Genomic DNA, 14,048 nt, shown 5'->3' with positions numbered 1-14,048 from the left:
CAATCACCAGTCCTTTTTCAAGAATTACACAAAACCAACAAAAAAACAAAAGAGCTTGAGTTGTGCACATTCCACCACCACTTCATAATGAAGGATTGTAAACAGGGAAATATGTTTGATTATGAATTTCTCCCCAAAAAAGGGTACATGGCGTGGCTTTCTTGTGCATGCCATCATCTAATTTTTTACTCTAATCCTTCACACAGACACAGGAGAGTAATAAAAAGAAACAGGTCAAAGGAGGATTTTTTCTTTGCTTTGACAGAGATCAGAAAGAAAGGAGATTGACTCAGTGGATGGTCTGTGCAAGTCTTCAGTATCATTACATTGACCCAAAATGACATTGATCTTTTGACATTCAACTAATAAAGTTAGTTGAATGTCAACTATTCATTAACTACTGCCATGTATCTATATACTATATAAAAATATATACATACAAATATGTCTGCAGAAGTACAGAAAGTACATCACATAGCACAATAGCACGACACAAGCTGCATTAGAATGCGTCCATTGAAAATGCACAACCAATTAAGTTTATAGTATGCAGCTGAGATCGTCAAATGCCTGTGGCAAATCAATAAATTAACAAGCAATATTCAGGTCAAGTCACAAAAGGTGGAAGCCACTAAGTTTAGCTGAAGATTAGCTGTCTTAAAACAAATTTACCAAGCAGTTTTTAAATAAAGTTTAAATTTGGATGTTACATATCTTATGTTTTTACTTAACCAAAACAACCCAACACAATTTAACTAATATTTCCTTGAATGCATAATAAAGAAATATAATATATAGGATGTTATAGAACAGCAAATGCAAAAGGTTGTAAAACTGAACTAATGATTCCTTCATTAAATTAGTTCATTAAAACTAATAATAAAAAATTCTATCTACTTTACATACACAGTCTAGAGCAATGTTACACAAGTGTTTCCTGCATTGCATTTAAATTTCTAAGGTATTTAGTGTCTTCTGTACTGCTGTCAAAACTGTACAATACTTAGCTCAACGGTGTACTGCATCTACTTTGAAGGAAGACAGACCAATGTACTGCCCAATATATCAGTTTTTTCCAACACAGAGCAGACAGATGACAGCAAAAGAAGCAGAAAAAGAAAAGAAAGAAGGAGGGTTTTATATTGAAAGGATTCCCCTGAAATAACATGCACACTCACTAACACTGCAGTTTTGTCATTCTGAATGTTTGGCTTTCATCCTGTGGTTCTCTCCACTTCAGAGAGTCCAAGGTTAGCCATCCTTTCCTCTCCTGATAATTCATGTGCTCATACAAGCATGAAGGCGCAGAGCCAGCGCCTCCTTTTCCAAGGCCACCAGAGAGCTGCACAGAAAGGAAATTACTGTATAATATCAGCATGGCACAGATAAAAGCCAGGAAGAATTGCTGGTTGGTGCAGCTTTTGACAACAATATTCATGGGGTGTTATTTCTTTGTTTTACACAGACGGAGAAGCAGCTTTTTTTTTGTGTCCCTTCTTTAAAGAATCAATAAAATAAAAAATCACAAAGAAACCAGATAAAAACCAAGAAAATAAAAACAGAAAAGGAGGAAATAAGGGACTGCAACAACTCAATGTGTTTTTTCTCAGTGGCCATTTGAGAAAAAGAGGGAAGGACCATTTCAAAGTATTAAGAATAACATGTTTTCATAATTAATGGGTCATTACATGTGTGCTGAATTTGGTACAATCTCTCATGGTGGCATGATGTGGCAGGTGTGTTGATGTTCTTTTTGTCTGTTGAAAGAAATGTATAAATATATATATACCGTAAAAGATCATTTTTTTGTTTAGAGGATTTCTCTCTAGGCATACTTAAGCTTCATTTAACATCAGTATGAGATATACAGTCCTGTGTGTTAATTGTTCTTCTTCTGAAATGCAGCTTCTGAGTAAGTAGTTAAGGTTTTTCTTGTTTTGCACCATATTCCATGTCTAAATGATCTTGACTCTTTTTCAATGAGTCTGACTGAGGTGTCAACAACACCCCTTAATTTTAAGATACATTTGGGAGCAGCTTTCTATTAAAAACAGCTGCTCACCTCACATTGGCATCTCAATGTAAAACTTGTTAAAGAAAGACACTATGATGAAGAGGCAATATTACACACAATTTCAGGATCATATTTTTTATTCCGGGTCTCTCCTGAAAAGGTTTTGGATGATTTTAAATTCCAAACACTGCATCGGCCTAAGTGCAGCACCTCTAATGAACCTCTTATAAATGGACATCTTTTTATCTAAGAAATGAAAAGGTGTCCATTTGCTGTCTATTTCTAAAGGGCTAGTGAACAGAGTACCTAATTATGTATACTATTTAGTTATCGGGAAATCTGCCAATACAATACACAGACTGGCTGCAGCTGCAGGTCCCAAACATAAATATGGAGATTGAAAAGTCTGCTCACGGACAGACGGCTCCTGCCTCTTGGTATAATTTGCGACAGACACTGAGGCTTCAGTCCTTGGTGTTAGAGACCTTATTAAAGCAGTTAATCTTGGCTGTACACACTTTGTGAATGAGGCTCCCAACCTGGTAATGATTTTAAATTTTTTTTATTGGTAATCTTAGATTATTTTTTATTTACAATGTATTGAATGTTTTAAGCTCTGCACACTTTGAAAAGAGGACTTCAAGTTTATATATTATATATAAATAAATATTTTTGTTCTCTATTTGTTCTTCTTTTTTTCCCTCCCTTTGTATTTTCTTCCACCCTCATCTCCCCGGCCCTACAACTGATGTCAGGTAAATTTCAGCAAACATGTGATATTTGGCTCCCACCTGCCTCCATCACTAAGTTCATCTGTCAGACTACTGAGATGCTGTGCAACATGTTAAACAACCCTGTAGCATTCAGCTGCTCGCCTCAGAGACACACTGGCAGCTCAGTTCAGGGTCAAAGCCTAGAATTCATTTCCTGTCTTTCTTTATGTGTCATACAAAGGAGACGCCATGCTAATCATATTGACTGTAATATAAAAATCCACCAGCTATCTCCCTACCAAACCTTGTGAGAGAAGCATTCCATCATTAATGATAATCACCACAGATTAACTGTGTTTGCACAAATTACATTCTAATGTTTACATGGTCACTAAAGGATGAGGGAATTTATTTATAAAGTCTAACAAGCAGGAAGTCAAGGTGGGATAGTTTCTAAAGATAAAAAATAAACAACATATTATTTTCTGCAGAATATGAAAACCAATGTGATTACAATTTACCATTCATAGAGGAGCAGACAGAGCTAGGGCTGTGACTCTGCTTTGGTTTAAATAAATCTTTTCAACAGTCACTGGTGTAAACAGGAGCGCCGTAGTGATGTTTGTCACCTGAAACCTGCTGCTTAATATCCAGCTTTAAACTTTACCAAACTGTGGATTATGTCACCTAAATGATAGATAATGTGTCATTTATCCAGCAGCTCAGTTTGCTCTGAATGTACAGTACTCTTGGAAAGTGCTGTTATTTCTCACCTTTCTCAGCCCATTAATATCATTATCATTGTCATTCCCACGGCATCAGATAGCAACCCTTTGCATAGTCCTTTGGCATCTCATACTAATGCTGAAGGTACCATTTTGTGTTGGTTTAAGATGATTTTGCCACCTGATCTGAATCTAATAATTTCCTCACTTTGAGGGACAGTTGTGTTACACACTTTACTGTACTTGGCACAGCAGCACTTTGAGAGTCACTGTGCTATTACTGTATTTCATTTACAATGGAAAGTCGTTAGGTTTAAGGTATTGGTGATAATTTGGAGAAAATGAAATTTCACAGAAGTTACAGATGTTTGGTCAGACAGATCTACCGTCTAATTAGTTGTATGATTACAAGCACAGTCAATGAAAGATTTCTTGACATGCTCATTTATATAAGGTGTTAGGTCTTTGAATTACACCCCTGATTGTCTGGACTTTGCTCAGCTGTTCTTTTGACCAGGTGTTATCCACCTGAAGTTTGCGTTATTTTGTTCTCCTGTTGTTGACATGTTGTGTCTCAGATTTTCTCTTTTAAGACAGACCACAGTCTGTTTCTAACATTAACAAAGTGCTGTGAGACCAACCAACCATAAAAAGCGTAATAACGCTGTAGTCAGACAAACCGATAGCTGTGCTGCAAAATCAGTTGGTTGATATGTTGGCGGAAAAGAAATATATTGTCACGAACATTTTACTGATATATTCAGTATCAGTTTTCTTGTCCCTTCCCATTCCAAAAATTATCAGACCATTATGATCATTATGAGAATCATAGACCATTATGTTAAAAGAATGGTTTGATTTTTTGACATGCCTTTGTCACCGTTTATGCATCTTCTGTTCCAAATTTCACCCATACTGTGATTAAGAAATCTTTAAGATCGGCTCTAAGAAATCAGAACCAAAATGCATAGTCCACTTTTCATGTATAAAAGTATTCCAAAAAACAACAAAAGCTAAACTGAGTTGGTGTCTTTCAAATTTACAATGTATTTATTTACTCTATTATTCTGTCTTCCATTTTTATGTATTCTGGTTCACTTGTATGCACTGCCATACAACGTGGCAGAGCATACAAGTAAATGTTCTTCAAGTAAATTGAAAGCCTTGTACCAGAGACTGTACATACAGACCTGTTTAAGGTCATGCAACACAATCATAATCAGATTTAAGTCCAGACTTTTACTAGGCCACTCCAAAACCTTAATTGTGTCATGTGCTGGAGGAAGGACTCCATGGCCAGAGATACAAAGGACAGAACTGAGTAGTAAACCTTTATTTGCAACGGCAGATCAACAGTAAATCGGTGAAGTCAGCAGTTACTAGATGGGGGGAGATGACATAGGATGTGTATGGTGGTCTGGGTTGAAACCGGAAGTGACGAGAAAACCAAGATGGCCGACAAACGGCGAGCACATGGAACAAAATGGAGGACAATGGAGATGGTTAATGGTGGCAACCCGTGAAGAGTATCCAGCAGTGTAAACGGAGTATTGCAGAAGTACAATGACAGTCACTGAACGTGACAAAAACCAAAGTCCAAAACACAGGGTGGGTGAACAGTCTATGGTGACGAACAAGGCAGTCCAAACAATAAATCCAAAAGGCCAAACTCAGAGGTCAAGGGGAGTCCAGGGCATACACGATAAGGCAGTTCAGAGAAAGGTCCAGCAGGCAAAATCCACAACAGAAGGACAATCCAGGTCGAAGCACAAAAGCGGTCCAAGCAGTCACAGGAGGGAAGCGGACAACAGGGGAAGAAACCGAACAGAGTTTTCCCTCTGTTCGGTTTCTTCCCCTGTTGTCCCCAGCACCAGAGGGGAAGCAGGGTCAGGTCAGGCTGGTCCAGCGAGGGGGAATTCAGGGTAGACAGGGACAGGCCTGGTACCATGAGCAGGGGAGAAAGACAGGGGATAAACAGAACTCACAGTACCAGGGGATCAGGCAAGAGACGGGGTGCAGAACAGGCAGAGTCCGAAAAATCCAAACAAACAGTCCAATCAAGATGCAGGATAGTGTCCCGGTAGGGAGAACAAACTATCTGGCAGGGGAAACAGGTGAGCAGGCCGGTATTTATAGTGTGGGGGAAAACCAGGTGTGACCAATCAGGTGAGTGCATGTGACCAGAACGGGAAAGGGAAACAGGAAACCACCAAAATAAAAGCATGGGAGGAAGCACCAGCAGCAACGAGGCTGGAAACATGACAAATTGTGCTTTTTTGAGCCATTGAGAGCCACTTGCTGGTGTGTTTAAAGTCTTTGTCCTGACACATAACCTCAGTGTAAATGACATTCTCTTTCAGGATTTTCTGGTTGAGCGCAGCATTTGTGGTTCCATCAATTATGGCAAGTCATCAAGATCCTGAAGCTACAAAGCTGCCACAGATCATTACCCTCCCACCACCATGTTTTGAATGTTGGTATGATGTTCTTTTTATGAAATCCTGTGTTAGTTTTAAGGCTCATGTAATGGGATGCCCACCTTCCAAATAGTTAAACCTTGTCCCGGCAGTTCACACAATATTTGCACAAAGGTCTTAGTGATCATTAAGGTGTGTTTTGGCAAATGTGAGAGCTTTTGTGTTTTTTCCCTTAAGAAATAAAATCAAAATCATTATTTAAACAAAAAAATAAATAAAGAATTGGCAAATACTTTTTCACAGCACTGTACCCTTGCAAAAAAGGGATCTGAAAAGCAAAGAAAGGAATTAGCACCACTTTTGGTGCTTAAAAAACAAGTACCAGAAGTTTGCAAAATGTGCCTGTACATTTTCATGCTGAAAAATGTAGTGAGCTTCAAGTATTAAAGTGTGCATGGAAAGATCTTTGTAAAAAATCACAATCACCATTATCAGTTTGGTGCCTGCACCAAAGCAGTGATATCTTTGTCCCGGCTGTTTTCTGTTGTTACTTTTGTACCCATTAACGTTTCTTGTTGTGTTCTTTTGCTATTTTGTGTTTTGTGCCTGCTCTTAAGCAGCGATTTTCTGTTGCTACTTTGTCCTGGTTTTGGTTCATACTGTCTTTTGCCATGAGAAAAAAAAACATTGGCATTGGCAAAAAAGACCAAAACAAAGATTTTGTATAATATGGGCATTTTAAATGTATATGGTAAGTCAGTGCATTCTCACTCTAAGGGCATCCTTTGGTGTCACATATAAATCCTACAGGTATCCATAAACTTGGTATAAGATGCACAGGCATGTCAGTTGACTGTATAAGACATTATACAGTATGTTGTAACAAGGACCATTCCAGAATATACTTAATTTACCTTTTAACTGAGCTTTTACCTTACCTTAGCCTTTCCAAGTGTTTGCGCCAATCCCTATCCCAGTTGTCTTTGTGCATAAAGCTATTTAGTGCATTTGCACTCAAGGTTACTTGAGTGCAACATTGTCAGTCGCCTCCCCCAACACACATATTTCAATATAGGAAAAAAGAAGGAAGCCACCTTTTTTTTGCCATACAGTTAAAATTAGTGGCACCAATGATTTCTCCATCAGGAGAAATCAGATTATTCGTTTGCTTGAGTTTACTTGTACTTCCAGTAACCAGGTTTCTTGAGTGCATTTAAATGCACAGAACCAAACTATGATGTTTCCACCTTTTACCTGATTGCCATAACTATGGTGTCAAGGACTGACACACCCAGTGCATCAATAGTGACCCCTATAGCATCAGTATTTGTGAGTGGGTTTCTCTGGCTTGTGTGTTCTGGTTGCTATATTTGCCTATAGTGGGAGCCTCTGTCGATCCCCTGGATGCGGACAGTAACTGTGTTGCTAATGGATTCTCTTCCTAAAGTGCACTTTATTCTACTACTATTACTTCTCTACCTTAGTAGAAACTAAATCACTAATCCCTCCAGATGGGAGGGAATCATCTGCTGGCATGACAACAGGAGACAACACCCCTTTTTTGTATTCTGGAAAGCTGATGAAATATAGATGAGACCTTTCTGGCAAAGCTACAATGATGAATTCAAAAAGCGCTTCAGGTCTCTAAAACATCCACAAACTAGAATTCAAAGGTTTGGCTATTGCTTATACAAATTTTTCTCCATGGGCCTATAGGGTCTATAGGTTCATGGATGACTATTGTAAGGACCATTATTAACATCATCAAAAAATGTATTTAAAAGATATTAAATTATGTGTCAAAGGGGCTGTATAGCATTAATGTTGTTGTTGTTGTTATTAATATTATTATTATTTAATCCAGGCTCTGGTATTGTGCTTGGCAATCATTTACATGAGGAATTTAGGAGAATTACTTAAGTTCCCTGCAGCAGAGCTTAATTTATATAATTGGCTACACACTAATATGATTACCCTGATGAAGGGTAAGAGAGAAACCAAGCTGAGGCAGTTCTAGACCACTGAGCCATGTGTTTTCGTACAAAGTTGGGCATATTCACATTTGTCTATAGAGCAATGGCTCTCCTGTCTCTCTCACTCTCACACTGGGGATGTACCAACATTATTTCTTTTACTAAGTACAAGTACTTACATTTGAGTATTTGTCGATACTGATTAATAATATTGCAGTGGCTGTATTTTCATTATAAAAATTACAAGTACCAGAGAAGTGCAATAACTTCTAACACAGTAATCATATGTTTTTTTTCAGATTGTGACAAAATAAAACAGTTGGCTATTGCTCACATCCATAAATTAACATAAAACTCAAAGGGTAAACAAGCATGGCACTGCCACCTCAGTTCAGTTAACAGATGTAAGTCACAGTATTTTAGCACTACTCAAACATACAACATACAACTTGTTAGTACTGTAAGAAGGTAAACTAAGTCGTTTTAGGAAAAGTGAGAGGCATGTTATTTTTGATAAAGAGAAGTTTCTCTGTGTGATCAGCTGTGCTTTAGATTTTTCTTTGTCTTGGCTGGCTCTGTGAAGTTAAAACTGTTGTAATGTGATATGTAATTTTAAACATATTAAAATACAGTGTAGAATTAAATAATTAGCTCTGATGTTTTATAATTTTGATTTTGATTTGATTTAAGTTTTTAGGGATTAGTGAATGGAGATTACAGAATGTAAAGATAATCATCCCATTTAGTGAGGTTATGAATATTTTGATGATTGAACACTGTTATGCCACTGTTACTTTTGTGGCTGCAGAGCATTTGCTCAGGTTCATGGTTGTTAAAGAAAAATATAATAAAATTCTACTTTTTAGACAAATAACAATATAGAGCCTATTATGTAACATTTACTCAATATTTCTATAATGCCAATGTTCCTGTTCCTATAAATTGACTGCAATTAAATAATTAATATTAATATTTATTAGAAGTTACATATAATTATGTTACATTTATCGCTTCGTGACTTAGTAATAAGTACATTTTACTTAATGGTGGTAAGTGAGGTGTACTTGATATTACATTAGTAAATTTTACTGTAAATTGTTAGGAGGATATTTCATTTTTTTACAGTGCAGTGTGACATTCAAATCTGTTCTTCAGTTTTGCGTCCTTCTAATCCAAGCAAGTCCAGTTGCTATTGAGTAAGCACCTTTAGATAACCTAAATCTGGTAGACTGAGAATCTCGCCAGAGCTTGACATTTGAACCAGCAGCCCTAACAGCTGTTTCAACATAAACTTCACTGTACAGTATCAGCTTGCTAAATGAGGATTTATTGGAAGACTGATGGTTTGATAAAGTGAATTGGAATATTAAATATGACAACCATATCAAAGAAAACAACTGTGTAGGACACTGTTTGCACCATATGCACTTTTTATATTCTGTTTTGCCAGAAACAGTATGTTAACTATTCTACTCAAACAGGAGCTCCATAAGTGCTGCATAAATAGAAATGAAATGATGCAAAACTGAAATACTACAGTAGATTTACATTCAGGCTGTCTCATTGTGAATCTGGAAACTAATAAGGACAAAAACACCCACAGATAACCATGGGCCATACTGATATTGTAGTTTGTGTACTGAAACATCTTTTTCTGTCTCGAGTTAATTCTATTCACATTGTGTGGGATGAGCTTTGAAAAACACTCTCACTTAAGACGCTTGGATGTTCTTTTCACACTCTCTCTCTCTATAAGGCTTTTCTCTTATTTATTTTTAATAGGCCTGGGAAAGCTTTTGTTTGGGATAGAAACATAAAAGAGCGAAAAAAAAGGAGAGCGATACAGGGACAAAAAGCAATGCTGGGGATCAGAATGGTTGGTTTCACACAGAGCCTAATTTCAGCAGCGAGTCATTTGATTTACAACACACTCAATGCACTGACTCATTTTGACAAAATAAAATTTGAAGTCCACTAATAATAAAAGTAGGAGAAGATACTTCTTAAATTTTGCAATAGTTTTTCCTCCCACTGTACTTTATATGAAGTAAAACGGCCTTGACATTCAAGGTTGTACCGTATATAGTAAGAGTTTGAGGTGAGTAGAATTTGAAGGCAATTCACTGAGGGAGAGCAGAATGTATGTCAACTGCAAATCAGAGTCTTATGTAATGAGCACAATGAATAAAAAATATAGTTTACAAGTTATTGACTCACCCTGATCCAAACACATTGTATGCTATGTACGTCCTGTATACCAGTGCCAGGCTATCTTTTAGTCCACATGTAAATTGATCATAATGATAATGACATACTTTATTGATCCCTTTGGCCAGCTGCAGTAGATGACGGTGTTGCTGTGGGGTGTCTTGTCCAAGGACAACTCAATGCGTAGCCAGAAAGAAAATTAATTAAAAATTAAAAATTTCATTAAAAATGCAGTTGGAGTTTAAACTCAGAAAACACAGAAACCCCCAGAAGCAAACAATCGGTCCACTTATAACAAGGAATATAATAAGGAAATATCTGATTTCTTAGATATTGTATCGGCCTATAATTTGCTTGCATCAGGAAGCAGCTGTTAATATTCACTCTTAGGAGACTCTCAGAATATCTCGGGAGGTGAGATGTCAGCAAAAGCTCCTACTAATGACAAGGAAATTCTCCAGATTTCCCTGGTGCAGTGCACAAAAGCAGTGGTAAAATGTTTAGCACCACATGCAGAACCATTGTGAAACACAATAAAAAGTCACTTCCTCGTTACTTTTCTACTGCTAAACACGAATGGTGAATGGCTGAAATGCAATATAAGTGTGTGTGTGTGTGTGTGTGTGTGTGTGTGTGTGTGTGTGTGTGTGTGTGTGTGTGTGTGTGTGTGTATGTGTGTGATAAAGAAATTCTTTTAGAAATAAATTGCCAAGGCTTGGAAAAAAAATAGAATTAGTTTTTGCAGTATTTACATGATCCTGCAATTCATTGAAAATAAAATTCAATAATGAAATTTAATTGAAAAAATCACTTAAAGTATTAAATAGTAATTCTATAGAAAAGCTGCAGGAAAAGCAAAATTTGGAACGTGAAAAAACAATGCCTGTGAATCCTGGAGGAACTGACTTATACATAAGTAAGTGCATAAGTGGTTTGACTTTTGAGACATTAAAATGGGTACCACTTCAAAACTGGTAATTTAAAAGTTTAAATGACTTACAAAGACAGCAAATATAGAAATCAGTAATTTTACAGCACAAGGGGATCTCACAAACTCAATCTATCCTTAACACCATTTAAATGAAGTATAATGTATACTCCTCCAAAAAATAAAGGGAACACTTAAACAACACTTAAACAACACACATCCTAGATCTCAATGAATGAAATCTTCCAGTTGAAAATCTTTATTCATTGGTTTAATGTGTTGAGAACAAAATAACATAAGAATGATCAATGGAAATGAAAATCATTATCTCATGGAGGTCTGGATTCCGAATCATATTCAAAATAAAAGTGAAAAAGTCAGATCACAGGCTGAATGTTCTCCTGAGTGATCTCCTACCAGACCTGAATGAGGGCATCAGTCAACTCCTGGACTGTCTCTGGTGCGATGTGGTGGCGGTGGATGGAATGAGATATGATGCCAGAGGTGCTCGACTAGATTTAGGTCTGGGGTAATGGCTAGGCCAGTCCATAGCATCGATGCCTTAATCATGCAGGAAATGCTGACACACTCCAACCACATGAGACCAAGCACTGTCATGCATCAGAAGGAACCCAGGGCCCAATGCACCAGCATACGGTCTTATAATGGGTCTGAGGATCTAATCCCAGTACCTAGTGGCAGTCAAGGCACCTCTGGCTAGCACATAGAGGTCTCCAAGGAAATGCCTCCTCAAACCATTACTGACCCACTGCCAAACAAGTCTTACTGGAGGATGTTGCAGGTATCAAAATGTTCAGTGTGAACCTGCTCTCATCCGTGAAGAGCACAGTGCGCCAATGTGGAATCTGCCAATCCTGGAGGTTTCTGGCTGTTTGAGCAGGAACATGCACATTAGTAGCCCACTGGCTGTCATTTTGTTGGGCTCTGGCAAGTCTCCTTCTGTTCCTCCTTGAGCAAAGGAGCAGTTAGTGGTCCTGCTGCTGGTTTGTTGTCCTCCTACAAACCCCTCCACACAGACAAAGCAAACCTTCTTGCCACAGTGTGCTTTGATGTGCCATCATGGAAGAGCTGCACTATCTGAGCAACTTCTGTGGGTTGCAGAAACCACCTCATGCTACCTTTAATGGTTAGGGCACTGGTAAAGTGCAAAAGTGACCAAAAATCTGCCAAAAAGGATGAAGACAGGGAAATGGTCTGTGGTCACCAGCTGCAGAACCATTCCTTTATAGACGTTGTCTTGCTAATTGCCTCTAATTTTGACCTGCAGCAGGTGAAATTGATTCACAATCAGTGTTGCTTCCTAACTTGACAGGTTGATATCCCAGAAGTGTGATGGACTTTGATGGATGATGGATCATTGAGATGATTATATGTTCCCTTTATTTTTTTGAGCAGTGTATATTTCCAAAACATTAATTCTATTGGTGCACCAACAGTCATGTAACACTCACCACTCTGCTGATGTGAGTTTGTCTTTTGTCATTTTCGTTTTCTTTGCCAAACTCCTGATTGGTGTTAAGCTTAAGCTTTTTAGATTTTTAAATATAAACGGAAGGCTGCATACATCGTGGTGGAACTAATAAAGTCACTTCCTGTACAGACGCTGCTGAGTCATAAGCTGTAGTATACAGTCCATTTTGAATGTCATTAAAGGAAACAGTGCTCTAATCCCAGTCTATAAGGCTGATTACAACAATCAGACACTTGCAAGGTAAGATAAGCAAATAAAATTGCTGCAGATGGGTTCATATAGAACCAAATTGTGCCCACCTATACTGTAGATTCTTCTATTGACCTAGAAATTCTGTTGATAGTAAGGGATGGTAGGCTTTAGTCTGACCCCTTATGGTTAACCTCTAAAATCCTCTAGAAATATACAAACTACACAAACTTTGCATCCATTATAACTACTATGAAACTACGAAATTTGCTTTCGTCTTAGGGATAAGCTAGCACTTTCTTGATTTCCTAACTTTCGGTGTTACACAGCTAAATCAGTCTAGCATTTGTAGATTTCTGTCGAAAATGTCTTGTAACCAACAACCAATAGTGATTCAGATAATTACTGAGCTGTAAAAAGTAAACACCCTGCAGAGCACTGATTCCTTCTCCAGAAATAATGGAGCAGGTGGAGGCAGTCGTTTGAACTGCCTCACCCACCTGTGACATTAGTCTCTTAAAATATCTGGCACCAGGACTGGAAGCAGTCCACAGTAACTCACCACCTGCATCATTAAACACTATCTAAAAAGCTCCATCATTAAATTTTCCCCAATGTTCATTGGACATTTAATTGCACACACAAAAAAATCGCCTTGCGTTTCCTTTTGGCATTACTTGTTTACAGCGCTGCCTCTGCTAGATGCTGCCAAGTTACCTTTCTGTTTGAACTTTCCCATGACATCAGTTCAAATGTATTTAGAGTAACTAAAGTGAACCAGTACCTGTCTTAGGATCAACAGAGAAGTAGGACTGTCCTTCCAGAATGCTGTAAACTATCTTGGCACTATTCCCATAGGTAGGATCATCCGCATCTGAAGCTGTCACCTGGAACACTGACGTTCCTGCACAGAGAGGGGAAGAAATAATTAAATACTTTTATCATGGATCATCATGGATGTAGTACTTTAGTTGTAATAACAACTGGTAGTCTGATAGTTTAAAAGTATTTTTCAAACTGGGTCCCACTAAATCCTGCATCAGTTTGGGTATCTACAGGTGTTTTAAATTGTGGGTATGGTAACAGGTAAAAATTAACTAAATGCAAGGAAGTAGTGAGTGAGATAAACATGAGAATGCAGCTATATTAATGTGGAGAGATAACTATCACAAAATCATTGATTGTTGTTGTCACACATTTAGATGTTAATTTAGTGAGTACTTGTGGCCACATTGAAGCCTCTCTTATAATTGTGGTGACTTGGTCGTGGTAATGGTGTGAATTTTATCATCCATAATTAGGCCCACGTTTGTCTACATGGACATCTAGCAAGGCTAGGTAGCTGTTATCCACTAAATATTTATATCTTATCCATCTCATATTTTGCCT

General features: G+C 37.7%; 1 protein-coding gene across 1 annotated transcript in view; it reads right to left on the bottom strand.

Moving 5' to 3' along the window:
* LOC113172440 (cadherin-18-like) overlaps positions 1-14,048 on the bottom strand; it is a 94,469-nt gene that overhangs the window by 43,438 nt on the left and 36,983 nt on the right. Inside the window, exon 3 of the mRNA XM_026375408.1 lies at positions 13,444-13,563. Coding sequence (XP_026231193.1) covers positions 13,444-13,563 — 120 coding nt within the window. The remainder of the gene's footprint in view (positions 1-13,443; positions 13,564-14,048) is intronic.

The sequence above is a fragment of the Anabas testudineus genome, chromosome 17, assembly GCF_900324465.2.
Source record: "Anabas testudineus chromosome 17, fAnaTes1.2, whole genome shotgun sequence".
In the NCBI taxonomy this organism is placed as follows: domain Eukaryota; kingdom Metazoa; phylum Chordata; class Actinopteri; order Anabantiformes; family Anabantidae; genus Anabas; species Anabas testudineus.
Note: the sequence above shows the minus strand (reverse complement) of the source record. Positions and strands in the feature narration are given on the sequence as shown.